Source organism: Puma concolor, chromosome B4 (genome assembly GCF_028749965.1).
Source record: "Puma concolor isolate L17-30 chromosome B4, mPumCon1.1.hap2, whole genome shotgun sequence".
NCBI lineage: Eukaryota > Metazoa > Chordata > Mammalia > Carnivora > Felidae > Puma > Puma concolor.
The window spans coordinates 132,479,948-132,507,896 of record NC_141673.1 but is presented as its reverse complement, the minus strand read 5'-3'; the positions used below and the strand labels follow the sequence as shown (position 1 = coordinate 132,507,896).

The 27,949-nt window shown below is 49.9% G+C and overlaps 1 protein-coding gene, 2 long non-coding RNA genes and 1 other non-coding gene across 8 annotated transcripts in view; 2 read left to right on the top strand and 2 right to left on the bottom strand.

The window, feature by feature from the left end:
- Positions 1-1,020: 1,020 nt before the first annotated feature.
- LOC112868073 (U6 spliceosomal RNA) lies at positions 1,021-1,130 on the bottom strand. The gene has a single exon (XR_003224251.2). It is a non-coding gene; the product is annotated as a U6 spliceosomal RNA (small nuclear RNA).
- A 6,542-nt stretch (positions 1,131-7,672) lies between these two features.
- Positions 7,673-8,315, top strand: LOC147579520 (uncharacterized). The gene is made up of 2 exons (XR_015253183.1): positions 7,673-7,772; positions 8,049-8,315. It is a non-coding gene; the product is annotated as an uncharacterized LOC147579520 (long non-coding RNA).
- A 979-nt stretch (positions 8,316-9,294) lies between these two features.
- The window catches only part of ECHDC3 (enoyl-CoA hydratase domain containing 3), a 32,587-nt gene continuing 13,932 nt past the window's right edge, over positions 9,295-27,949 (top strand). For all 5 annotated transcript variants that reach the window (XM_086714962.1, XM_086714960.1, XM_086714963.1 and 2 more), the window contains exons 1-4: positions 9,295-9,588; positions 13,810-13,931; positions 15,574-15,671; positions 20,574-20,774. In XM_086714962.1, coding sequence (XP_086571088.1) covers positions 9,446-9,588; positions 13,810-13,931; positions 15,574-15,671; positions 20,574-20,774 — 564 coding nt within the window. In that variant the 5' untranslated portion in view covers positions 9,295-9,445. The remainder of the gene's footprint in view (positions 9,589-13,809; positions 13,932-15,573; positions 15,672-20,573; positions 20,775-27,949) is intronic.
- Positions 13,085-16,489, bottom strand: LOC147579519 (uncharacterized). Its single transcript, XR_015254037.1, has 2 exons — positions 16,131-16,489; positions 13,085-13,273 (listed from the first exon to the last, which is right to left on the bottom strand). It is a non-coding gene; the product is annotated as an uncharacterized LOC147579519 (long non-coding RNA).

The following is a 27,949-nucleotide window of genomic DNA, read 5'->3' as shown; positions in this document are numbered from 1 at the left end:
TGGCCACCTTCTCACTGTATTGCACATGGCACAGACCAGGTGCTGGTCTCTCTTCTTCTTGTAAGGACACTAATTCCACCATGCCTCATCTAAACCTAGTATCTCCTGGGGCGCCCGGGGGCGGGGGGTTCAGTCGGTTAAGCCTCCGACTTCAGCTCAGGTCATGATCTCGCCATTCGTGAGTTCTAGCCCTGAGTTGGGCTCTGTGCTGACAGCTCAGAGCCCGGAACCTGCTTCGGATTCTGTGTCTCCCTCTCTGTCTGCCCCTCCCCTGCTCTGTCTCTGTCTCTGTCTCTGTCTCTCTCTCTTAAAAATAAACAAACAAACATTAAAAAAAAATTTAAACCTAGTATCTCCCAAAGTCTCCAAATACCACCACACTTTGGGGTTAGGGCTTCAACTTATCTATTTTGAGGGGACACAGCACAACCCTCAGCCATTCCTTATTTGGAGGACAACCATATAATGTTATAGCCATAGTCTGTGATCATAGGACCCTTCACTCAGAGAAAGCAGATGTGTCCTGCCTTGTCTCTCTGACCAGATGTGGTCTTTGGATTTGATTTACTAACTCTTACTTGGCCCACTAAGTTGTCCGTTACCTTTCCTTCCTGTCCTCCACAGCTGATCAATATGACCCATGAGACAAAATTCAAAAGAAGCCCCATTATCTTTAAAATAATTTAGAAATGAATCTGTCTTGAGCAGCATATAGTTTTGCTTGGCTAGGGCACCCCCACGTGTCTCCATAGGGAACTACCTGTAGAAGAATCTACCTTAGAAAAACTACCGTAGGAAAATCATCCTCCCTTTGACTCAATAATCCATAATAATTTTTTGTCTTCACTTACACTGAGCCCCTGCCACAGGCGAAGCATGACGGTGGCAGGTGCGAAAATGATTAGAACATGGACCTTGCCCTCAAGAAACTCACCGTGTAGTAGAAAATCAGACACGCAGAAAGAACCCGAAAGGAGAGGTGCAATGTGACCAATTTCTTTTTTTTTTTTTTTCTTTTTTAAAAATATGGAACTCTTCACGAATTTGCGTGTCATCCTTGCGCAGGGGCCATGCTAATCTTCTCTGTATCGTTCCAATTTTTTTAGTATATGTGCTGCCGAAGCGAGCACTGTGACCAATTTCTTTAATGGCCACAGAGAAAGTGCCGTGGAGGGCTGGAAGAAGGAAAACTTCATTCCAGCGGGGGGTGTCTGAAAGGCTTCACGGCAGATGTGACATTTGATACCCTTGAAGACTGGGTATGATTTGGGGCCAGTCATTCATTCGTTCACTCATGAAATATTTTAAGTGGTGGTGAAATAAAGCCCCCAAGGCAGAAATGTGCAGGACCCGTGGAAGATTATAGCAAGGAGTTTTATGTTCCTGGCGTATGGACTCATGAAGGGTAATGATGTGAATTAGGACTAAACCAACTTGGGCTTCTCTGGGTGGTGTAGCGGGAGCCAGAGAAGGTTTTTGAGCAGAGGAGACGCTCAGTTGTTCTTTGATTTATCCGGTGGTCTCATTCAACAAATATTAGTGTGCCTATCTGCGCCAGGCACGAGGCGTTCGGTACCCGGAGGTAATAAAAGCACACATGGGCTCTGCTCTCACAGAGCTTAGAGCAGACAGGTGACAAGGAGCATTCCCACAAGACACCCCTGAGTCAAGATCATGATAAGGCAGATAAAGAACAAGCCCTTATTAGAGAATAATGAGGGGCTGGGGACTTAACTGAGATTGGGTGTCCGAGGAGTCCTCTTTGGGACAATGACATTAGAACTGAGACATGAAGGATGTTCAGGTGCCGGCCAGGTGAAGACTCAGGAAATGAACCTTCCAGACTCACGTAAAGGCCCTGAAGAAGTAAGGAGTCTGCTGAGCTCAGGAGACCGGGAACAGGCTGATGTGAGTGGAGGGTCATAGCATATGAGGAGGGTGGCCTCAGGTGGCCGAGGCAAATGGGCGTTAGTCTGTGCTGACCTTGTAAGTCATGGCAGTGAGCCTGGATTTTAAGTGCCATGGACAGCTGAGGAGGACTCAAGCCCATCTGCATTTATAAACATCACTCTGGTACAGTGCGAAGAACGCACCAGAAGGGGGGTGTGGTCGGCTCTGGGACAGCAGCTGTAAGGCTTCTGCAGTTGCCCGTGTGTTGGCTGTGTCCAAGCGGCTGTCAATGGGGATGGGGAGAAGGGCTCCCGGAAGGCTGATCTGGCCCCAGGATGCATGTCGAGTGGAAAGGCAAGAGGCAGGGAGGCCATCACGGTTGTCTTACTGGGGAATAGGAGTGAGGCATGAGAGGGAGGATGGTCAGTGTGTGGTTTGGGAAAACCTCACCCAAACTTCCAGGGTGAGGAAGCCCCGGCCTAGGGGGAGAGCAGGGTACGAAAGGCCTTCAAGGAGATGTGAAAGCTTTGACTCTGCGCAGGAACAAAAGGAAGAAGTGGGGTCGGATGGGGCAGAGGATGAGTTTGAACCGGCCTCCCAACTTGGGGGCAAGGATGACACCCAGTGGAGGTATCCAAGAAGCGGTGACAGATGAGGCAGAAGTGGTGGTTTAAAGGACTGTGGTTCTCTAACTTCTGACCCAGCTAAGTTTCCCTTGGGGACTAGGAGAGAAAATACCCGTTTGGGGATTGGGAGGGTGCAGTGGAAGGACTGTGAGGGCATCACTGTGGGGAGCGTCAGGGGGCTCAGAGAAAGACCATGTAAAGGCACCTGCAACGAAGAAATACTAGTGGAAGTTGCCTAAAATAATTCCCACCTATTGTGAAATTGTATTACATTGTTACATAAAAGCAATAGCAACTAACCATCTACTGAGTTTCCCAAGCTCATATACTACATCTACATGTACATAAACCCATGACATACGTATCACTTCACATAAAAATAGCAAACATTTAATATAGAGCTTGCCATGTGCCTGACACCGGTCCAAACATTTTACCTGTATTCACTCCCGGGTGAGGCAGGGGGTATTGTCAGCACCAGGTTGCAGGCGGAGACACTGAGGCACAGAGGTTCAGTAAAATGCTCCAGGTCACCTAGCAAGTAGTGGCGAAGCCAGGATCTGAACCCAGGCCGTGTGGCTCCGAGTCCAGGCTCATCGACAATACTCCACACCACTTTTCATGTTGTGGGACACTCATGGCAGCTTTTGGCATAAGATGAGTTGTCCAGGGCAAAACACTCAGAGTCGTCCCTGACGTCTCTCTTTCTCTCACACCCATGCTGACGCATCAGCAAATCCTGTCCACTCCACCTTCAAAATACATCCAGACGCCACTGCTCACTTTCCCCACCACCGGCGCCCTGTCCAGGACCATCACTTCCTGTGTGGATTAGCGCCATTTCCTTCCAGCCTGTGGCTTTCCACCTTGCTCAGAGTGAGAAAGCCAAGGGTTCACTGCCACCTAAATCAAAGGCCACTACGACCTGGTCCCGCCAGAGGTCCCACCTCTGCCTCTGCTTCCCTCCAAGCACCCCTGCCCCTGCCCCCAGCCTCTATGCTTGTCTCCCTCTTTGACACCTGCATAACTCACTCCCTCACTTCCTTCTGGGGTCTCTGCTCCAACATCATCTTGTCAAATGCTCCCTGACACACACACCCTCTTATAATGAACTAGCACCCCCTCTCTCTGCCTTCACCCTGCTTTATCTTGCCTCATGGCATTCATCACCACCTGCCACACTACCCACTAATCTGCTTATCTTCTGCTCGCCTGCACTGGAATTCAAGCCCTCTAGGAGTAAGGACTTAGATTTGTTCACTGCCCTCTCCCTGGAGCCCAGATCAATACCTGGCACACAATAGGCTCAACGAATATTCTTTGAAAAGGATGAAAATTTTGTTTCCCCCGTTTTACAGATGAGGACGCAGGCTCCGTGGTGATTTGCCAAACATCATCAAACTAGTAATCTAGTAACTACCAAAAAGCAGAACCTGCCCCATCCCTCCCTTCCAGCAACCAGGTAGGAAATCATCCCTCTTCTTCCAGCCAAGCAAACCCCCTCCTCCTCCCTGATCCCCCTCACCACCACCCTGACTCTCTGCTGGGGCTATCTGGAATATTCAAACCATAGATCACTCCACACAGTGCCGTGTTCCCTTTGGCTGGAGGTTACCCTGTTTAATGCCAGGATGTCCACTGCCTTTCCTTTTTCCTTTTAAAGAACTGAAAAATAAGGGCACCTGGGTGGTGCAGTCGGTTGAGCTTCTGACTCTTGATTTCAGCTCTCTGAGTTCTTGAGTTCGAGCCCCGAGTCAGGCTCTGCCCTGACAGTGCAGAGCCTGCTTGGGATCCTCTCTCCCCCTCTCTCTCTCTGCCCCTCCCTTCTCTCTCTCAAAAATAAGTAAATAAACTTAAAAAAAAAAATACTGAAACATAATGAAATGCAGGAGGTGCAGAAGACAGGAACCAAGGGCTCTCTCTAGCGATGGTTCGGTCTCCACATGGCTGTCTTTCTCTGGCACCATTTAATGAATCCAATGTTGAACATTCCTCTCCCAAATGACCTTGTGCCCTCCAGAAAGGTGCTATTTATGTGCTACCAGGATCCTTCAATTTAGCAAGCTCATTCAAAATGTTGCCTCTAGCCCAGAGGCCATGAAACATACCCGTCTCCAGCAATCCATCCCAAGCTTCCATATCCCTCACCGGAAGTTACTGAGCTCGTCTGGTTTAAGGCACGTGAGCAAACTCCAGAATTTGTGCTGAGTGGGGATAAAAGGAACTTAATTTCATCCACGCACTCCTCCTCACCTCCTATTTAGTTTCTAAATTAATTCTCACCCAACTTGTCTGGGTTTTTCACAAAGAAGTTTCAGGTTTGCAAAAGGCATTAGGATAATGACTGGTGGATTTTAAATGAAATACAAAATAGTAAGAACTGAGGCGTTTTGGACAGCATCTGTAGCTGTGTGAAACAAGGGAAGTCTGAGACATTTCTGGTTTGCGGGGGACTGGCCCCCTATGGCTTCTGCAGGGGTGCAGGTGTGTGGAGAATTGGGGGGGGAGGCAGCTGGGCCTGGGGAGTCAGCCGGGTGCCAGAGGGACCTTCACTGAAACTCAGCCCCGCTCTCGCATCATACCTCTGAACTGTGTCATTACATGCCTGCCTTAGAAGGGCCTGAAATCAATAAAAAGAAGAAGTTCAAAAACCACTCCATAAGCAGCAGAAAATCTGCCCTTCACTTTTCTTTCTCTGCACCCGGAGGAGTTCTAAATCTTCCTTCATTCCGACATCAAGTCTGAGACACCAGGCTCCCTAGAACTGTCTTTTATTCTGCATTATTTCTGCAGCATTCTGCCAAGCATCTGCGGGCCTTTAAAGGAAATGTGAAAAGGTAGCAAAGACACATCTGTGCAGCAAAGACATGTGGCGCGGAGAAGGAGCACACAAATCAAAGCCAGAGCTCTCTCTGCTAGCAACCTGGAAATCAAATCGTGTCAGGGAGAAGTCCCGTGTGGAAAATAGATTAGAAGGGCACCGAACAAGAGAGAAGAAAGACAAGCAGGCCCTACCAAAATTAATGAGAGGCAGAGGAGGCCTGGAGAAACAGCCTGAGCCAAAAGACGCTCGCGCTGCTTAAGGACGGGTGAGCGGTTCGGCAACTGTTCAAGTCCCACTTGGATAATACGATGGCCGTTCATCTCCCCTTCCCTGGGAGTGCCTCGCCACTCTCAACCTGGGGCTGCGGGGCTCTGCAGGAAATGGGGGGGGGGGGCAGGGGGAAGGACATGTGGAAAGGATGGGAGACCAGGCAGAGGAATTTAGATGAGCAGCACCACCCTTCAGGTGACCTTCAGCGTCCAGCCCCAACTTTGCAACCACTGCACTGAGTGAGAGTGAGGCCGGCGAAACCCCTCTGACCTGGGATGGTGATACCTGCCCTCACAAGTTATCCTGAGATGGTAGAAGGAGGGCATAGGCACCAAGTGGGAGGCTTCTCGAAGAGCCACTATTATTATTATTAAGTAAAATCTAGAAGAGCAGATGTTGGCTCTGGAAACTTCCATTTGCAGCTGTGACTCTTAGGCTCTGGGTGCCTTCCCAGTTCCTTCTTTTTCTCAGAACCCTAAACTCCAGATTGCTTCCTCTATTCCAACTCCTGTGTTAGGATACGGCCATCTCTTTGTCTCCCAACCAAACCTCGCATCCTGCCAGCAAAACCAACCTCAGGAAGAAGATGAGAAATGTCCTCCAGGGGTGGAATATGGTTTGTGGTGGTGACCATTCTGAGCTGGCTTTTTGATCCTGCGTGACCCACAGCCTCAGATAGCATTGCTCTGCCTTTTCTCCAGGACTTGGCAAGACTAAGGTGATAGGTACAAACCCCAGGGCACAAACTCAGTGTTCTAGAAATTTAACTTCACTTTATATCAGAGCTTAATTTCTATTTCAAACCTCCATTCTGCCTTGAGGGCAGAAATCTAATCTAAGCCAATTTGAAATTCTATCACGAATCCCTGAATAATAAGCATAAGTTAGGTTGTTTTTCTTAACGTTTATTAATTTTTCAGAGAGACAGAATGCAAGTGGGGGAGGGGCAGAGAGAGGGAGGCACAGAATCTGAAGCAGGCTCCAGGCTCTGAGCTGTCAGCACAGAGCCCGATGCAGGGTTCAAACTCATGAACTGTGAGATCGTGACCGGAGCTAAAGTCACTTAACCAACTGAGCCACCCAGGTGCCCCATGCATAAGTTAGTTTATAACACCAAAGCTCTGTGCTTGGGCAGTCATTAGGCAGCTGGTGCTGGAGAAGATTCCAGCTCCTTTCTTTTCCCCTTAAGTTAAGGGTGGCCATGTGACTTGCTTTGGCAAATGAAACACGAGAGCAAGTGTCATTTCCAGAAGGAAGTCTGAAGTGCCAGTTCATGCTTCTCTCTATACAACCCCCCCCCCCCCACCTCCCGCCACAGAAACTGGCAACTTTCCCCATAAAGACTGCTCCAGGAGATCCTGGGGTGAGGACAGTGCTGACCCAGCACCGAGCTTTCACCTGATCTTCCTTGGTCCTGTAGTGTGAGAAATGAGTCTTTGTGGTTTGAGCCACTTAGACTCGTTTTCGTTGTTGCTGTTTTTATTAACCTGGGCCTACCCTAGCCTACCTGAAGGGTACAGGTAGGGCATCCATCTGAGATGTCCTCATTCCCACCTTCAACTTGGCAGTCCCGCTTCCTGACCACCCTCCATCCCGCACTCAGGGCCTCCTGGGGTCCAGACCTCTGTCAGCTGTTTCTGAGCCTTTCTCCGAGGGCAGGGACCCATCTGTTGTCACAGCATCAAACTGGGACGTGGGAAATTCCGTGAGTTGTTCAGGCCCATCTGCCCAGACATTCAGTGCCGCGTGGAATCTCAGGACTCCCCAGGGGGGTTCTACCAGGGAAATAGAGCAAGCCCACCTCTGCCCCTGCTGGGGCTTCCGGCCATTCCCACTTCTTCTCCAGGAGGCTTCCGCCCAACCCAACCCCGTCCCCAAATTCCACAATAGTTGCTTCTTCTGGCTTTGCTTACAAGTCCTGTGATCTAATCCAGCCTCAGGCTAGGGCTAGCGGCCTTATCTTACTCACCAGAGCCACCCTTCCAAATCTATCAGGCCAATTTGGTGTTCTTTCCACCCCCCAAGTGCCGGCCTTTTATGGCGCCGGAGCCAAAAATTGCTCCCTGTTTGTCTCTTGAGTTCTGCCAGGCCCCCTCTTCCTTCGAGACAATGAATGAGGAATACGCCAGCTGCCTCAGTGGATCAAGGACCAAGGAAATGGGGTGAGTGGGGGTACTGGAAATCTCAACTGATACTTCAGAATATTGTTCTGCACAATAAGAGTCCTGTGCAATTATGAGGCTGAGAGGTAAACCCAGTGTGTGACTAGTTGAAGCCACTGTACAGTCTCCAGGGCCTCATTTAAATATGCCTTCGTATAATTGTTATTCTTGCAAAACTTTCTGCTGCAAAGGGTGTGGATGGTCCCGAGCACGGTGTCTCCCCTAGAGACTGTAAGATCCTTGAGGCTAAGACCATTTCTCCCGTGTGTCCTGCAGATCTCCAGACTTTGATCTGTTGTGTGCCCGGAGCGCGGAGAACAGCACGAGACAGGCTGAAGGAGCAGGGGCCCATGTTGCAGCAGGATGCAGGGAAGCGGCATGATCAGACGTATTTTGAAAAGATGATTTGGTTGACTAAAATACTTGGAACTGAACAATAATGGAAGACAGAAGGTTGTGTCCTAAGACCAGAGCCATCCCTGCAGAGGGTACCTACTGCTGAGAATGAGCATGTAGTCAATAAAAATAAAGTGTGTGAGAACATTTCTTAAAACCTCCAGACCTTGCGGGGTGCATGGGTAGCTCAGACAGCCCTTGATTTCAGCTCAGGTCATACCTGGCAGCGGTGGGTGGGTGGGTACAAGCCCCGCATCCCAGAGCCTGCTTGGGATTCTCTCTCTCTGCCCCTCCCCTGCTCTTGTAGGCATACTCTCTCTCTCTCAAAAATAAATAAACTTAAAAAATTAAAAAAGAAAACCCTCCAGACTTTGAGAATTTAGCTAACAAATGACAGTGAGGATATTCTCATCATACTAAAGCTTTCGGCGACAGGATAAGCTGTCTCCTCTAGTGCCAGTCATTTAGACCCTGAGAAGGATCTCCCTTTCCCTCCCAGGTGCATTGGAAAATCCCAAGAGACAAATGTAAGGTTTTTGAGGAGAGGACACAGAGTCCTTCAAAAGTCAGTGCCTGTGTGGAATACACCTCAGGTTGTGGCCCGAGCGGGTTTGCAGTGGGTGGGGTGAAGTAACAAAGTGGCGTCCATATCGTACCACTTGCCACCTGTTGACACTCATTTTTCTAATCTAGGCAAACCAACACATTGGTGTCGGTGCAGAAGGGAACAAGCCAACCCTCTGCTTGCTTCCCCAGAACTCTTTATCTGGCCTTGCTAAAACAAACAATCCGCTGAATCCGCCTGTAGGGTTAGCGCACTACACCTCAGACTCCACTGCTCGGCCAGTCGGCGGAGGGGAGGAGGGAGCGGGAAACGGTGGCGGCGGCGGCGGGGAGGAGCCGGTGGTGGAGGGGCGGGGCGACGGCGCAGGGGTGGGGTCGGTGGCGGCGGGGGCGGGGCTGTGGCGGGGGGCGGGGTCGGTGGTGGAGGGGCGGGGCGGTGGCGGCGGGGTTGGCGGTGGAGGGGAGGGGCGGGGTCGGCGGGGGAGGGGAGGGGCGGGGTCGGCGGGGGAGGGGAGGGGTCGGTGGGGGAGGGGAGGGGCGGGGTCGGTGGGGGAGGGGCGGGGCGGACCTGCGAGAGGAGGCAGATCTGGGCCCAGGCCTGAGGGTCCGATCCAGTTTTGCCCGCGGCTGGGGGCGGTCGAGGCGCCGCGTTCCGGCGGCTCGCACAGCGGCTCTCAGGGCGTCCGGCCCTCCGGGGTGTATTTCTGGCTGCCATGGCCGCCCTCGGCTTGCGGGCCTTCGGGACAAAGGGGCTCGGCTGGCTCCGGCGCAACCCGTGGGCCCCGCTCTCCGCCGGCTTCTGCAGCAGGGGGCCCGGGCCGCGACCCACCAGCGCGCGGCAGCGGGAAGGCATCAGGTCAGCGGCGGGGCCACCGGGCGCCCAAGCCCTCCCGGACCGGCCCGCGGGCCGAGAGGGGCGGTTCCCAGGTTGGGGTGGGCGGCAGGGACACTGGCGTGGGCAGTCACCCCACACGGAGGCCAACGAGGGCTCAGCCTGGGGTCAGCTCCGCCCGCTAGGGACCGCAGTTTCTCCGTTACGGCTACATCTGGCCGGCGGTCCCGAAGGAACCCGCGGACACGGTGTTTCCTGAAGTCCCTTGCCTGGGCACGGTAGCATTTGGGACCCTGCAGGACACCGGAGAATTTCAAGTGCGACAGCCTCCAAAGGTCCCAGCGCTCAAACTCCCTAAACCGCCATGGCAACGGAGCCCAGTCTTCGTTGGACTTTAGGCGCGGGGTGGGCCGCTCGCCAGGTGGCCTTTGAGAAAGAGGGTTTTGTGCTTCTCACAAACTTGACCTAGTTCCAAGGCCAGGTTAGGCTTAGCGGAGCTGCTCCTTGGCCCTCCCCCAGAAGTGCCCGCGGCGGGGCAGGTAAATATGTAGGATGAAGGACACACTGTCCTGAGCTCTGCCCTTTGGCTAAACAAACCTAAAACCGGTGCACAAACTGGAACCGGATGAAGTAGCAGCAGTAAAAGGTGAAGGGCCCCTAGCCCCATCCAGGCCTCACCCTGATGTTTGCCTGGCCAGGGCAAGGGTGCAAAGAGAGGCCTACCCAGCATGCTAAGCAGTTAGAAGTTACAAATCAAACTAACAGCTAAATGTTTTTTTCCTACCCTGACAAGTGTAGGAAGACAAGGTCTTTGTAAGACCTGGAAGACCATGCTTGAATGTGTAATCCTCCGGCTCCTAGGAGTTCCCCTGAAGCAGTGGAGAGCCAGCTGGTGGGCAGCTTTTTTCTTTTCTTCCCACCCGGTGCTTACCCCCTCTCACCTGTCCACCCCTCCTTCCTGCTGCTCTGCCTGGAGCTTGGTACACAGGTGTGCAGACACCCACCCAGCATGCCTGTATTCTCTCTATCCCGTCACCCCCTGTAAATAATTGCTCTTGGCCACCCGATGGGCTTAAGGGTGCCCACTGCAAAGCCAGAGAATTTCAGAGTCTCAGATAACTGCAGCAGGGTTTGGAAGGGGGTGGTGATTTCCAGGCGGGCACATCATACTGACTCCTTGCTCACCTGGCGGGCCACAGCTGGAAGAGGGCCAGAACAGGGTGCTCTAAAGGGCAGGGCCCAGGCAGGGGTCCTTCCTGCCCATTTTCAAGGGTGGTTCTGCTTCTGCAAATCTGGTTCCACCTGATCAGCTGCCTAACTTCTGGCACGGCAGCCAGTTGACCAAAGAAGGTCTGACTGAGTTCCCCGGAGCTAAACATGAATCAGAAAGGGAGATAATGGGGAGAACCAATCTATCATAAAATGCCTGACATTGTTTGGTAATTAGGAACCTCCAGATCCAGCACTAAAGCAGTAGTATGTTAAGCACTAGGTAGGTGAGATTGAACAACTCAAGTCACACTAAGCATTCCTTTTCAAAGCTGTTTCCCTCAGCAGTAGTACTGTCATGGAGTGAAACCACCCAGGCATCGGGTACTGTGCCAGGTACTGTACGATCCTTACCCCTAATACCTAACAGCCTGTGAGGCAGGTTATGTCGTCCCCACCCTACAGTGAGGACACAATTTCAGAGAGGTGGCAGCCTGTTCAAGGCCACACAGCCAGGAGGAAAGAAAGCTAAGGAGGCAGGAAAAGGTCCATGTGCCTCCAGTTGTTTCCACTCTGCTGTGTACCCCAGTGTACTCACCACTGAGGTTTAAAAGAGGTGACAAGGGGCGTCTGGGTGGCTCTGTTGGTTAAGTGTCTGACTGTTGAATTTGGCACAGGTCATGATCCCCAGGTCGTGCGAGCCTGCTTAAGAGTCTCTCTCTCTCTCTCTCTCTCTCTCTCTCTCTCTCTCCGCCCCCCTTTAAAAAAAAAAAAAAAGGTAGCCAAACACTAGGCGAGGTGAAAATTTACAGGAATTTGGTGCAATTGGCTGTGAGAAATCGAAGTGCTACTTGGGGTCATTAATTCAGTGAGCAGGTACCTGTAGAGTGTCTCCTCTGTGTGTGAACATGACCATGCCTCATCTCATGGACCTTCTGTTGGTTTACAATGATGTGATGGTCTCTAGACAGTTGCCGGGGGCATCTGCAGGGCCCATCACTTGCCTTGCACACACAAATATTACACTTTTTGTCACATGCTGTGGCGGTGACCTCACTCTTAGTGATTCCCTCCCTCTTTCGAGGGGCGGCGTTGGTGAAGCCGTAGGTGCAAGGCATCACGCGTTTTGACCCAAGAGAGCCATTGGGAGAATTCAGACTGGTAAAATTTTTAGGAGGGATTATCAACTAGGTTTGCTGACCAGTTGAATAGGGAAGCAACAGCATGGCTATCAGTTTCTGGCTTGAGCAACCGAGTAGCAGCACTGAGATCAGGAAAGGAGGAGAGAGGAAGATGCCCAAGGGTACCTCAGTCCGGGAGACCCTGGACTGGGTGTGCAGACCTGGAGCTCAGGAGGGAGGTCTGAGTGAGAGCAAAGATCGGGACTCATCGGCACAGAGGTACCAGTAGAAGCCACGGCCATGGTGAAGTGGACTCGGAAGCACATGGAACAAGGAGAGAGCAGGGGAGGGAGCTCTGAGGATCAGTTAGGGCATAGCAGAAGGCTAGGCGCCCCTCGAAGAAGTGGAGGGCGGGCTAGGGAAGCACTAAAGAGATGTGCTTCCAGAAGGAGAGCATGAGCCAAACGGCCATTGGATTCGGTTCTGGCAATTGGGAGATTCTCGGTGAGAACGGTTTAGTTGAAAAGCGAACTCAGCAGTTTAGAGCACCCTGACAGGGCGTGGGACGTGCCAGCCAAAGGGTTAATGGGCCACATAGGAACCGATGCTGCCACGCAGCCAGGGCATCTAAGGGGCTGGCATCTCTGCACAATTTTGCCAGAGGCCTCAGAATTTAATTTAGGGCATATGTCACCTATGGGATGGCAGCGCTTAGCTTTGCTACAGAAAGCACGCTCATGATTTTACCGGAAGGTTCGTCAGCACTTGTTACCACGCCCCAAGACGTGGGTGTCCTAGTCTACCAGCATTATCGGCGGCAAGTCCCTTGGTACTTCGGAGGGAATGTGTTCGTGAGAAACAGAACGGGTGAGTGTCACAGGCACCTGCAGATGGCAGCAAAGCTGGCATGGGGTTCCAAAGAAACCGGTTCTTCTTAACGCGCTGAAATAAAGTCCGTCACCAAAGTGGTTTTCCAGAAAACAGTGGCAGCAGAAGGCTATTACAGGAGGATCCAGGCTGACACACGGCAGTAGGAATATAAGATTCCAAAAAAGGACGAGAAAGGCAGAAAACACGTAGGTGGGGACCGATGGGAAACACGTCTTACATATAGGACAAATAGTCTGGTGCTTGGCTCCCTGCCCAGTCCTTATAACAGTAAAAATGAGACATTTTCTGTGTACGGGAAGCCAGATGACAATACCACTCATTTTAATTAGCATGTGGGATGCCTGAAAATAGCGGGAAGACCTTTGCGTGCCAGCTCTTTGTCGGATGACACGTGCAGAAGAGCCTTCTTGCTGCAAGCGCCTGCCCTTTTCTTCTTCACATATTGCCCATTCTCAGCATAAATTATTTTGCAGAATTACAGGATGCCACTGTAAGGAACAAAAAACAACAGGAAAATGCTGTCCCATACGCATATCGATAGCTATAACTGCACTGCTTCCTCTACGGGGTGGACGGGAGGAGACTTGGGGCCGTGTTTTCATTCTGGGCTCCTTCCCCGGCCTCATTCTTTTGAAGAAACAAGCCGAAGGTCACCACAATGTGGCAATTTCCCCTGGCGCCCACCCCTGTCTTCTCACAAACCTCACCGCCTCTCAGTATGGGCAGTGGTTTGGGAACTGTCGCAACTGCCCTTTCTGTGGTGGCGACAGTCATGGGTCTGACAGCGAACGTAGAGAAAAAGAGAAACCAATCCAGGGAAGGAGGGAGAAAACCCGGCCGGCATTTCAGCTGGTCTCCTTGTTTTGACTTAGCTGTAACTCTAGAGGGCAGAGCCTCTCAATTGCCACCCATGGTTCTTTTACCTGGCGTTTTAAAAATAGCTCCCAGGTTAGAAAGGGATCACGGAGGTCCTCATTTGTTTTGACTCATGCTCGACCCAATAAGTATAAAACGTTCTTCCCAGGAACATTGTCTTGAGTGATCCAAAGAAGAGGAACGCACTGTCATTAGCGATGCTGAAATCTCTCCAAAGTGACCTTCTTCACGAAGCGGACAGCAAAGACCTCAAAGTCGTTATCATCTCAGGTATTTATCTGATATCCAACCTCAGTGCTCTGCAGTACCCAGAAGAGGTTTCTCAAAATTCTTTGGTTATCTGGGGCGTTCCCTCACTTAGCGGGGTGATTGTTTTTGAAGCTCCTTTTAAGAACGTTGATTGTGGAAAACTCATGCGCAGTGGGGGCCTTGATCCTGACACTGTCAACCGTGGGAATTATAGCAAAGATTACCGCGCAGTGAGAATGTGTGCCTTTTCCTTTTTGTCGGACACAAAACACCACTGCCACCATCCTTGGCTGTGCTGGTCTTCCCGTCAAAGTCAGAGAACGGATTTCTTCATGGACCTGATGAGATGGGTTTAATCACTGATCCTTTCGGTAGACAACCTAGTTGGCTAGGACAGGCTGCTTGGGGCACTTGGTTGGTTTGTCTTTTGGGTTCTTAACTAAGCTTTCAACCGAGATCCGTGGTCTTCTTCAGTGGTGCCAGAAAGCATGCTATATTGTGTTCATTTCTTTCCTTGCTCTTTTTCCAGGAAGAATTTTTGCCAGATCATCTAGTGAGGATGACAGTGGTATAAATAACAGCAATGCCAGCGTTTTAAAGCAACCACAGAAAAATAAAACACATGATGCCCTATGAGGCACTATTTTTTAAAAATTAAGAGTTGGTGTTTCTGGAGGCAGACACTCAGAACGTTACCTCCCTGTCTGTGGTTGAATATAAATTTTCAACGTTTTATACGACGAAGGGAAATTGTCCTGCAGCCATGGGGGTGTAACCTGGATGCAGCAAGGCAGCAAACTCTGAACCACACAATTTTTTCACTTGTTTAAAGGGAATAATGTCGTCTGTCCCAGCAGCCACAGCAAAAGGAAAATATAAGAAAGTGTTAGCAGCTTATCAGTGAGATTACACGTCACCATTGTTGCTAATGACAACAGTAACAATAAAACCACGTCCTCAGATCCCTCATAAAAATAAGGGGGTTCGGGGCGCCTGGGTGGCGCAGTTGGTTAAGCGTCCAACTTCAGCCAGGTCACGATCTCACGGTCCGTGAGTTCGAGCCCCGCGTCAGGCTCTGGGCTGATGGCTCAGAGCCTGGAGCCTGTTTCCGATTCTGTGTCTCCCTCTCTCTCTGCCCCTCCCCCGTTCATGCTCTGTCTCTCTCTGTCCCAAAAATAAATAAACGTTGAAAAAAAAAATAAATAAATAAGGGGGTTCTCCTCACACTCTGCCCTTCCTGGATTCGAACCTGTGTGGGTGGCCATTGTCTGTAGACAAAGGACAGGGACACGTGGGAGGCACGCTGGATTTGACGGGCCTATATGAGTCTATACACTCAGGCCAGACCGAGTCCAGCAACAAAAGTGTGAAACCAGAGGGATAAATCTGGAAAGAGTACGTATACTCGCCTTGGTTCCTGAGCCTTCTCCTTGCTGGAATTACATGTTTCCGCTGGTCCCTCCAGAGACCTTTAGGAACAGATGCCTCACCTTACTCGGTTACTTTTCAAGCTAAATAGAATTATTCTTATCAAAATTGAGCCATTAACTTTCTCTGAGTGTCCACAGCATCCATACTATTGCTAGTTACCCGGTAGACAAGTAAGTCCCAGAGCTGGCCATTTACGTCTTCTTTTTCTTTTCTCAACTGGAAACATTTGTAGCGGAGGGGCCTGTATTTTCTTCTGGGCATGACTTAAAGGAGCTGACGGATGAGCAGAGCCCGGATTATCATGCCGAAGTATTTCAGACCTGTTCTGAGGTAAGCCAGGAGGACGGTTGGTCGGCATTGCAAGCCCGGAGATGTTAATTACGTGAACGATTGAATTAGGCTTCCAAGTTACAGATGAGGTTTTATCTGTGAGACCTAATCACTGCAAACCAGTCACTGGTGAATCCTTCATCCAAGCCACCGTTTGGTTTAGATTTTTAAGAAGGGACCATGGTTGCGATTGATCTTGTTATATGCCAGAGAAAGTAAAATACATCCTGGCACTGGAGGGTTCCACCTCTGGGATTATGGGGTGTGTCCTGGTACACATGTCTTATGGAGGAGATACAGGGTGGGAATGTACATCTTTAGAGGGGAAGAACCTGAGAGAGTATCATTTTTAAAAATTTTAAACTAAAGCAACCCTGTTAATGGGAAAGAGGGAATATAGGTAAATGGAACAGCCATAACGATTTTAAAGATTCTTTTCAAACCCTTCTTCCAACTAACCTTTGTGATCCACTCCTCCAAGTGGGAAAATTAGCTCCTTCACGTTGTCGTCTCTTTAACCATATGAAGGAGAGGAACTGCAGACAGAGAGGAGGAAGAGGAACAGAAAGTTTGGGATGATTTGTAAATATATTAAATCGGCCCCTGGATAATAACAAATTGAATACAGAATCCAACTTTCAGTAATACACTGTTCATTTCATGGCTATTTATTGAGCACTACTGTGTGCATAAGACTTATAAGGCACTGAGGGAAATAGAAGGAAAAACAAGTTTCCTGCCAAACTGAAACTGGAAATGTAGGTGAGAAGCAAGACACAAAACCGTTTCATAACCCCATCCTAAGATTACTTAACCTAATTTTTTTTTTTTAATTTTTTTTTCAACGTTTATTTATTTTTGGGACAGAGAGAGACAGAGCATGAACGGGGGAGGGGCAGAGAGAGAGGGAGACACAGAATCGGAAACAGGCTCCAGGCTCTGAGCCATCAGCCCAGAGCCCGACGCGGGGCTCGAACTCACGGACCGCGAGATCGTGACCTGGCTGAAGTCGGACGCTTAACCGACTGCGCCACCCAGGCGCCCCTTAACCTAATTTTTCATGCATTCGTTGACTTGTTCATTTATTTGGCCATTAATGATTCCACAAATATTTAATGATACCTTCCATACAGACAAAACAGAGGTGAGCAAGAGGGAAGTAGACAGAGGTGATTGAGATACCTTCTCGACCACCATTTGTTTTCCCTGCCCTTCCAGAACGCCACAAGGAAATCCAATTATGGTTTTCTCGTGTCAAGGAGGGACAAGACAGAAAAGCAATTGATCTGAGGCTTCATAGAGAGGCAGAAGTGAGCCAGAGCGAAGTCTTAGGTCTTTTGTTTCACATTAATGATGTTTATGTAACATTCGAGCTCTTGTGTTCGCCCAGGCTTGGTGCTTTAAAAGTTATTTTTCGACTAATATCCAGTGTATTTCGCTAAAACAAAATCATCAAAGAGAACCACTAGACCCCTTCCATCCCCCCTAAAGGGCCTGCTTTTATCACTCTGCCGTGGTGTCTTCACGAACTAAGATCTAAACAGGGGGACCAGGGCTCCTTCAGAGGATAAAGGCCAGATTTCGTGGAAGCTTGCAACCCATGGATGCCTCAGGCTTACCTTTCAGAACACAGTGCATAGCAGGACCTTGTCCTAACATAGGGAGATACAAGTGAAAGCGCACTGATTAACACTTTTTCTAAGAAAATCACAATGTCCTGGGTAAATACGAGCATCGTGAACTTGGGCAAGGTTTCAATCTCCACATGTAATCAACAGACAGATTGGGACAGAGTGAGCTACATATTTCACTGTTTGGTTCATGCATGAGAAGACGTGGTTTTAGAGAGGAAGGCAGAGATTCCTGAACTGGCTCAGCATCTAAACTACAGCAGGTTCATTACAGAGCACAAGTACCACCCGATAGTTAATTATTTCCAAATCAGGAATAGGAGAAATCGAGAATGAGAAGGAGCGCTTGGCTCTGAGAGACCAAAAGTAACCCTCTGTGGAGCTGATTGGCAGATTTCACCGGACACCTATCCCTGCGTCTTTCCTGTTGAAGTTTGAAGGTGGAAACCCCAGTCCAGGAAGAGAATCTTCTCTTCCTTATTACATCCTCACACTGAAATGGCAATGGAACAAGGCCTCTCACTTTTGGGGAGTAACACAGGGCCCTTGGCAGTGCTATTGAGTGAGGCTAAGGTAGAGTCAAGTTTATGTCACATTTTGGAGCAGGCACAGCCAGGAAAAATACTTGGTTCAAGAAAGTAAACTAGGAGGGATAACCAAGTCCTGACTACCAAGGGATTCAATATCCCAGCTGATTTATTATCTAGCTTGTCTTTGTCCTTCCCGAATTTGCTCTCTAACTGTACTTAAAATACTTTTTAATTATAAAAATAATAAATGCTTATTATGGAAAAATTTGAAAATCTAGGAAAATGAGAGGAAGGAAAATAAACGATTGATACTAGACCATAATCATACCACCCAGAGTGAATGCTAATATTTGGTATATTTCTTCTGAATCTTTTCCCATGTGATCCTATTTGTCTGAGTAATCATACATACGTGCAATTATACCATATAATTGTATAACATGACTGTATCGTTGAATGCTTACCATGTGCCAGGTAATGTTTTGAGGACTTTAGACATAGTGATGTATGTAATTCTTGTGTTCTCTGAGATTGGTACTATTATAGGGCTCTTGGGTAGCTCAGTTGAGCATCTGACTCTTGATTTTGGCTCAGGTCATGATCTTGGAGTCATGGGATTGAGCCCCGTGTTGGGCTCCATGCTGAGCATGGAACCTGCTTGGGATTCTCTCCCTCTTTCGCTCTGCCCCTTGTCCCCACTGCCCCCCGCTCACACACACTCTAGAATACAATACAATGAAATATTGGTACTATTGTTATGCCCGTTATTATCCCCAGATGTGAAGACTGAGGGATAAGCAGTGGCTAAGTGGTCAACTGGGCACCAAACCCCAGCAGCCTGCCTCCAGACCACTACACAGGGCCCAGCCCATCAGGCTAATGTGTCTTGTGGAAACTCTCATAATGAGAACACAGCATTCCTTTCAATGGACATTTAGTTTACATAGCCATTTTTCATTATCGATTGGTGTATATTTATGTTATTTATTAATTTTTTACTGTTATAAAATAATTTGTGAGCATCATTGTCCAGACAGCTTTTTACCCTATTTCAGGATTACTCCTTGGAAGTAATCCCTAGGGGTGCCTGGGTGGCTCAATCTGTTAAGCGCCAACTCTGGATTTTGGTTCAGGTCATGATCTCACAGTCTGTGAGTTTGAGCCCTGTCTCGGGCTCTGTGCTGACATTGCTCTCTCTCTCTCTGTCCCTCCACTGCTCACTTTCTCTCTCTCTCTCTCTCTCTCAAAATAAATAATTAACATTAAAAAAAAAGAGGTAATCCCTAGATGAAAGGCATGAATATTTTTAATACTGTCGGTACCTACTGTAAGTATTTTCCGACCAGGCTGTAGAAAATCTTAGCACATCGTAGATGGCAGGCAGGAGACACAGACTATTCTGTGCTAATCAGAGCCAAATAACTTTTCATAAGGAGCCAGTTCTTAGGTGACAGATGACACTCAGCCAAAAAAAAAAAGTCTGTCTTTGCACAAGACATTGGAAGTTCTCACGCGTTTTTCTCCTTGCTACTGCATTTCACTGGGAACGAGTTTCATCCCCAACCATCCTAACCCTCACTGAGAGCACACGAACTCCACCATGAGCAGTCTGGGGTGCAGATGTAGATATGTGCATTCTTGTGAGGAGAGGATCATTAGCATTGATCAGGTTCTCAAAAGGTGACTCCCCCCTCAAAAAAAAGTCCAGAATGAGTACTATAGAATATATCATATACTTAAATATCCAATTGGTTATTTTATAATAAAAGTGGCAAATATCAAATGTTTGTGAATGCAGAAGGCTAGGTTCCTTGGGCAGAATCTTCAAATCAATGAAGGTCATTTTTTCTGGGATGCCGCCATGGGAAACAAGTCCAGATGTGGTCCTTCCTTCCCGCCTGCCCTCCTTCCTGCCAAGGTTCAAAGTGCGACCATTTATACATTGAAGTCACCATAGCAACGCAGTCTGTTTAGAGCAGCAAGAAAAAATGGAGAAATAAGCCAAGTTATTTTGTAAGCTGCAAAAATAAGTTAAAGTTCTGGAGATTTATGGGGGTGGGGTGTCACATGAGCAAGTTTTCGGCTCCTCTCTGTGCCAGTGGCCCTGTTTGGGGAATTTTATTTTGATGACAGCAGGGTGTCCCCTACCACTTTAATAGAATTGAGAGAGTGTTCATAGTGGTAATTTGGGAAGTAATTACTAAGGAAATTGCCTTCCAGTTCCTTTCCACCTTAATTTTTCAAGGATGTACCAAATACCAGTTTCAGACTCAGGAGGAGGGCTCCACGCAGCCACGGTTCCCTCCGGAGATCAAAATTGCTCTGTTCTTCAGCGGGGCTGCCGGGAGAGCAGCGGGGACTGTGGCCTCGCAGAGGCGCCCTGCCTGGGAGGGAAGACCCGGACCGTGGCGTCCGCCAGACGCGGGTTCAGACCCCTCTGCCCCTCGTGAGCATCTCCAGTGTTGGCCGCTTACTTCCCCCTAAGCTTTCACATCCTGGTTGTGGAACAGGGGCTCTTCCTTCTGTGGGTCTCGGGAAGACCAAATAGTACGGTCTGATTCACAGTCGGTGTTTAATGCCAAGGTAGTTTTTGCGGCGCCTTTCACCCTTTTTTCCAGAGCCTGATACAATGATGCATCCGGAAAATGCTCTGAAAATGGTGCAGTCACATAACGTGATACACGCATTCACGTTGGACCTCACTCCTGGATGGAAATGATGTGGTGTGTCTGCTCCTTCAGGTCATGATGCTGATCCAGAACCACCCGGTCCCCGTCATCGCCATGGTGAACGGCTTGGCCACCGCCGCCGGCTGTCAGCTGGTTGCCAGCTGTGACATTGCCGTGGCGAGCGACAAGTCCTCTTTTGCCACTCCAGGTGTGAACATTGGGCTCTTCTGCTCCACCCCTGCGGTTGCCTTGGGGAGAACAGTGCCGAGAAAGGTAATGTAGCTCCCGGCATCCCCTCCAGCTGCGGTCCTTCCGTGCGTGTGATGGGTAGTTCGAGAATTCGCTTGTTATAAATACCGTTTGAGTCACAACATTCTGCCCAGCATGTAGCTGGCTGGATGTGCCACGATGTCCCTTCTGATGCCTTGTGCAGCGAGGGAGTGTTCCTTCTAATTAGTGCCTCTTCCTCTGAAGCTTCTCACCGTGGGCTTGTCTGTGGGTCACCCCATTCCAATCTTGCCTGTCTCTCAGTACAACTAGTTAGGTTTCTTATTTGTTTTCATAAAGGCACACATTTTTGCAATCTTTTTTTTTTCAACGTTTATTTACTTTTGAGAGACAGAGAGACAGAGCGTGAGCAAGGGAAGGGCAGAGAGAGAGGGAGACCCAGAATCCAAAGCAGGCTCCGGGTTCCGAGCTGTCAGCACAGAGCCCGACGCGGGGCTCAAACTCATGAACCACGAGATCATGACCTCAGCCGAAGTCAGATGCTTAACCGACTGAGCCACGCAGGCGCCCCTGCATTTTTGTAATCTTACTGGCAATGCAGTTGACGCTGAGTTTTGTTGTACCGTTAGGTTGCCCACGAGACGTAATGGCATGGTGACATACGCCAGTACCAAAAGGCTAGGATACTGGCATCACTGGCTTATTGTTTGCCAATAATCCGTCTTGTTCCAGAAAGGATGGAAAATCGCCGATAGATGGGGTGTGTCAGGTTTACGATGGTTACATTTCAGGAGCACGATTAGCCTGTGCTTGGTGTATTGGATCCGCCCCCGGAGGAGCCATGTTACAAGAGCGGTTTTGTTGGTGCTGACCATGGTGAAGTTCATTTTCTTCACAAAGCTTTCTTCCTTCCTATTACATGATAAACTAATATTTACTACACATCTCCCAAATGTAGACCAGTGGCTTCCTTGTTCTAGAAAAAAATACATCCTCATGCTCCACTGGAAATTGGTTTTTATTTTTTTAATTGATTTTTGAGAGTGAAAGAGAGTGTGCATGAGTAGGGGAGGGGCAGAGGTAGGGAGAGAGATTCCCAAACAGGCTCCACGCTGCCGGTGCAGAGCCTGACCCAGGACTTGAACCCACCAACCATAGGATCTTGACCTGAGCTGAGATCAAGAGTCAGGTGCTTAACCAACTGAACCACCCAGGCGCCCCTGGAAATCTGTTCTTAAAGAGGGAAGAGGGGATGCGCCTGGGTGGCTCATTCGGTTGGGTGTCTCAACTTTGGCTCAGGTTATGATCTCACGGCTAGTGAGTTCAAGCCCCACACAGGGCTCTGTGCTGACAGCTCAGAGCCTGGAGCCTGCTTTGGATTCTGTGTCTCCCTCTTGCTCTGCCCCTCCCCTGCTCTCTCTTTCGCTCTCTCTCTCTCTCCCTCTCTCTGAAAAATAAAAACTTTTTTTTTTTTAATTTGGAAAAAAAAAGGGGGGAAGGGGGGCAAAGTCATATACCACAGCAGGCAGGGAACATAAATTGCTTCGATGTACACATACAGTAACTCAGCAAATACTTCTTAAGCCCCTACTCTGTGCCAGTGCATTAAAGTGTGTTTCAAATATCTCATCAGAGCTCGTTGATAAGCTCCCTTACAGTTGTGCAAATCAAATCATGAGGCTGGTGCATAGTAAAAGGCCACTGTACTGATTACCCTACCTGCAACTTTTTATCTCTTTAACACCTCATGTTCTAGAAGGGTCCACAGTGAGGCATTTAAGCCTTTGTGTCAGCCACACTGTCAGGATAAGAATCCATTCTTTCTTAACACAAACTTCTCATTTTTTAAAAAAAATGCAGTCTTTAATTTAAAGGCTGGGATCTCCCCCCGACCCCCATTTTATTTATTTTAGAGAGAGAAAGCATGAACACAAGACAGGGACAGGGAGAAAGAATCTTAAGCAGGCTCCACACTCAGTGCAGAGCCCGACGTGGGGTTCAGTCCCACAGCCCTGGGATCATGTCCTAAGCTGAAATCGAGAGTCTGCTGCTCAACTGACTGAGCCACCCAGGAGCCCCCACCACAAGTAAACTTTTCAAATCAAGGCTTATAAGTGAGTCCTGAAAACTTAAACATTGTATCATAGTTGCTAAATTTTAAATTAGTTTTTGAGAAAAGAAAAATGTGGTAAATACAGGCTTTAAGTTTCCAGGAGGCAAGAAACCAAAATAGCTTTTACCTCCCAGAGACAGTTTTGGGAAGGGCCAGGCCTGCTCAGAAGATGAGGGCAGAGTCTCCGAAACTGTCCCACTCAGCTCCCTGGTCTGTGCTCCTTGTGATCTGACCCCCCGAGTTTCTTCCTTGTCAGCAGTCTGAAAGTGGTTAAGAGCTGTCAGTAGACGTCCCTGCACCATCGGGTTCATCACGACATGGAGGCCTGAAGCAGATACATGGCTTGGGGCCAACACTAATGAGCTGGAGTCACAGTACCGATAAAGGGAATTTAGTAGGAAAAAAAGTCGGTCAGACCTTAGGGCCTTTGCCAGGATTCTGGATCTGCAGGTCTCACCTGAGGGGTCCCCTTTAGGAGGCAACTAGGAATCCATAAAAATCTAAACCTAACCAAAAACTGTCCTTCCTCCCTGTCGTCGGTGCTTGAGTGCGCCCCTACGGACACATCCATACCCGGGCCGTAGGCTGTCGTGGGTGGTGGGCATACGTCCCCCCCCCCCCCCCCCCATACCTGTCCACAGGGAAGCAAGCGTTTTTGCAAACCGGCCTGGCAGGGAAGCTCTACCCTTTTCCGCACCGCCAGGGCCGCGTGTGTGGGTCACCAGTGCCCTCTGCTGGTCGCTGTGGGAAACTGCTCGGTTGTGCCGGAAAATGGAGGGCTGCGGTTTGTCCGCTGGGAGCAGAAATGATGGAACGCAGCCCTTGTGTTCGAGCCAGACCGAAGCCGGGCATGAATAATTTCCTACGTTTGTAAACGTTTCTCTCCTCTGGCAGGAGTTAAATAATGCATCTTCATTGCACCATATAAACAACCTGCTTGGTGCAGCTGCTCCCTTCCCCAGAGCTGGCCTCCTTCAGAAAAGCACGGCCAGTGCCTCCGGCAGTTGCTATCACAGGAGAGCAGAGGAAAGATCCTAACCCCCTCTCCCCCCGCCAGGCACTTCTCTGTGGTGGAAACGCTTGCTTCCTCCTATTTTTCCGGGGTAACTTGCTGTATCTGTGGAATCTGATTTCCTAATCGTCTAATTAGATCAGAGCAGAACTTCCAAGCCAGAAAGAGTGTTAATGCCTTGCTATCAGCCTGGTATGAAGACCACCAGAGGGTCTGAGAGATGCAGGGTCTCAGGCCTGCCCCAGACAGACCTTATCAGAATCTGCACTTTAACAAGGATTTGCACAGCCATCGGCCTTGGCGCCTTTGAGAAAATGTAGTTTAACCGCCACAATTTACAGGAGGGCTTGTGGGGAGGGGGGCGTGTCAGGGCCTTACCTGAAATTATACTAGCCCTGTGACCCTCTGTCAGCTCCCTTCTCCTCTGAGTTCTCTCTGCATTGCCAGCCCGTAATGCCGACAGCTGCAGGCCGGTTCTTGTCACAGATGTGACTTGGGGCCACCCAAAGAGCCCTCTGCTTTCAAGAGCCATCGCCTTTCAGGGCTGTGACACCTAAAAGCCAATTAGAGATTCATACAAACCTACAGTTGGGATGGGCATATTAATAGTGGTCAGTGCATTTATTAGGTGCCCGCTGAGTGCCTGGCACTGTAGCATAAGCTTTACACTTACTGTCTCTAATCTTCATAATTCCACAGGATGGAAGGCTTCTTCCCATTTTCAGATGAGGAAACAGACTCAGAGGGCTTATGTTGCATCCTAAGGTCCTGTGGTTAGTAAGTGGCCGATCTGGGAATGGACCTTGGGGGACCAGCTCCAGACCCAAGTCCTGCTGCTTCTGAGATTAGCTTTGGCCTCAAGTGCTTGTTGTTGTTTTTAATGCAAGTTCCCCAGGAAGAGGAAGTATTAAACCACCAGCTTGCTAGGGTGACCCAAGATGTGCCATCCTAAAAGGCAGCTTGAATTGACAAGAGACAAGGATAAGAGAATGGGTCTCCTCTCTCATCTAAAGTTCTGGGGGGCCCAACAGAGTCACTTCAATCATAAGCAAAGATTGTGCTGATTAGCTAGAAAATAAACAGACTTTCTTTTCCTTAGAGAATACCACTTCTGTTACCCAACCTGCCTGGGTAAAATCCCTATAAATCAATACATGCTAACAGTATTACCCCAATGGGCAGATAAGGACACTGAGGCCCAAAGGAGAGGATGAACCAGGCAGGGCTGAGTTAGGAAGCCAAGACCTCTGGCTGCTGACCTCACTCCCACCGAGTGGTGTTAATCACATTAAGACCTTCCTGGTCTTCTGGGATGAAAGGAGAATCTCTAGGGCAGTGGCAGCGGGAGGGAGAGTGTGCTCCTCCTGGTCCAGGGTGACGCCGGCGTGCCAGTCTCTGGGCTGACCCGGGCCAGTGGTTTGCCTCCATCACTAAGAGCCGTGGGGCTGCTCTCCACCACACCTAGTCGGACGCGTCTGTGATTCACGAGGCCAAAGCCACTCAGCCAGCCTCCTCGCCGCCATCCCGGTCCTTCGCCTTTTCTCTTGACTTCTTTGCTTTTAAAAACTGGTGTTCCTGGGAGGTGACGTGTCTGTGCTGCTGCCTGGGTTTGAGAGGATACTGAGAAGCGGAGCCCGTGTGCCACTGACTGCAAACCCGTGACCAAGCAGAGGCCACCCGAACCGCGTTCCCAAGCCTGACGAGACTCGGTGCGCCACGCCCCCTGGTGACCCCTCATTATCCCTTTTCACAGGAGAGTCGGTCACTTTATGTGAAGGCGGGACATGAGTAAACCTCCCACCACTTAACAATTTGGATTTTTAAAAAACTGTTAGTGAATCTGTATAAGCGATGAAAGAAGTTTGCGCCAACAATAAGCGGTGATGAATCCAAGAGTCGCAGGGACTGGTCCGGGGGGTGTGGTCCCTTCACCTATCTGCAGGCAAGGCCCCATTTAGAGTATCCCAGAAAGAGGCGTACCTCGTGTCTTCGAAAATGTTTCCACGTGAGGTGATTTCTGAATCGGGCGGTTCTCACACCCGCTACATAGCAGGCAGGAGGAGAGGCCGGGATGGTGTGTGCCCCATTTTGTTTCTGAGTGTGCCAGGAACAGAGCCCAGGACTTAGTAGCGGTCTCTTCAGATAGCTGTAAGTTCTGTCTCTCAAGGGTGTTCTGACCGTCTGTCTATCTGTGTCTTTCTCTGCTTGGCTGACTGACTCACTGACTGAAAGGGGAAATATCTTTTCTGTCCAATTAAAATGCTTCATGTTGTAGCTCAAGGTCACTTCCTTTTTGTTTATGAGTAGAGATCCTGAAATAACGTCAGGAACTGCTTGTCTGCAAGGGAACGTAAGAGGTCATTTATTCTCCTGTGGACAGAACCGCCTGTGACCGACAGGCCCCCGCCCCCATTCACACATCCCCAGGGGTGAGGATTCCGCATTCTCCCAGAGTGATTCAGTTCAGGGACTGGGTGGTTTTGGAGGTGCTCCAGAATTAACACGTTACAAACACCCAGACTCTTCCTGGGCGTGGGTTAGTCGTCTGCGGCTGCCGTAGTGCATACGCGTGACTGAGCGGCTTAAACGACAGAAATCTATTTTCTCAGTTTTTGAGGCTGGGAGTCTCAGCTTCAGATGCCGGCAGATTTGATTCCTGGCCACCTTCCTACTGTGTCCTCATACGGCAGGGAGAGACAGACACAGAGACAGAGGTCTCTAACTGCCAAGGCCACCAATCCTAGCAAATCAGGGCCCCACTCTCCGACCTCATTTAACCTTAACTGCCACCCTAAAAGCCCCATCTCCCGATACACTTACATCGAAGCTTAGGGCTTCAACACCGGCATTTTGGGGTGATGCGATTCAGTGCCTGGCACTGCTCTGGGTGAATATACAAGAAAGTGAGTGAATATACAAGAAAAAGTCGTGCTCTGCTTTGAGTTCCTCCTTTGCGGAACCTGGTTACCATCCTCATTAAACACAAACTCCTGCCAGGTCCCTTGAGCAAGCAAAACCCTCACAGTTAACCCCCCTGCTTTATGTCTGCATCAGATGGGCCATTTCCCTGGCATCCCTGTCGCACTGGCTGTGACAGTGTGCCCTGCACTCATTGGGCAGCTGTCCGTCCCGCATCTCTGAGTCATCTGTGCCCAGGGGGCAGGGATGAGAGGCGATCCGGGAGGCTGGGGTCCTCGGGAGGAGCCACGTTCAGCAGGTGGGACAAGGCCGCTGCCCGCTCCCTGGCCTGTGCCCTGGCCTGCAGGAGCTTGGACTCTGAAGGACTCGCCTTGAGAACTTCTTGGAGCACTCGGGTCCTGTGCAGCGGCAGCTCCTGAGCCGGACGGGCGCTTTGCAGGCGTGTGATGGAAGCAGGGGAAGGAGGACGGAGACAAGGAGGCTCAGGAAGAGAAAGGGAGAAGGACGTGAGGGCCACAGAGATGCCGAAGAAGGCGTTCCCAAGGGGACTGTCCCGCGGACAGATCATGAGCTCGGATGGCAGGTGCTGACTGCACTGGACGAGTAAATGCCGGTCTGCTGAGCCGGCCGTGGGAGCACCCGCTGCTTTGACTGTGGGATGGCCTCCTCTGGACTCTGCTGCCATTCCTAACTACTCTTTGAAAGTCACGTGAGGTCTTGACTGTTGCAAGTTGGGAAGGGAGTGATGGGCTTGTCGTCGGTGCATTTGGTTTTTAAGGTTGCTTCCGGGACTGGCCACTTTCTGGTCTGTGGTCCGCATGGAATTCTGGAGAGCCGCCCGCACGAACGGAGGGAACGACAGGCTGGAAGGCGCCGCCTTCACCTGGCTTCTGACCTGGGTCCCCGCTGACACGCGCTTCTCAGGCAGAGACAGAGCGGACACCGTCCCGGCCCTTTCGGGTGACTCACTGGGCGTCTTTGGCTGGGTCTTAGCGGCAGCCCTTAATCAGCAGGACCTGGTTCTCCGCTCCACGTTCAATCACGGCTTCAAACCCACTTTGGAGCGATGACATTGTTCCCGGTCAACCAACACATGGTCTCCGGAGCGACCCACAGGCCTCGCCTTCCTGCTGCCTCCAACATGGAGCATTGCATTCCCCAAACTGGACAGCGCTG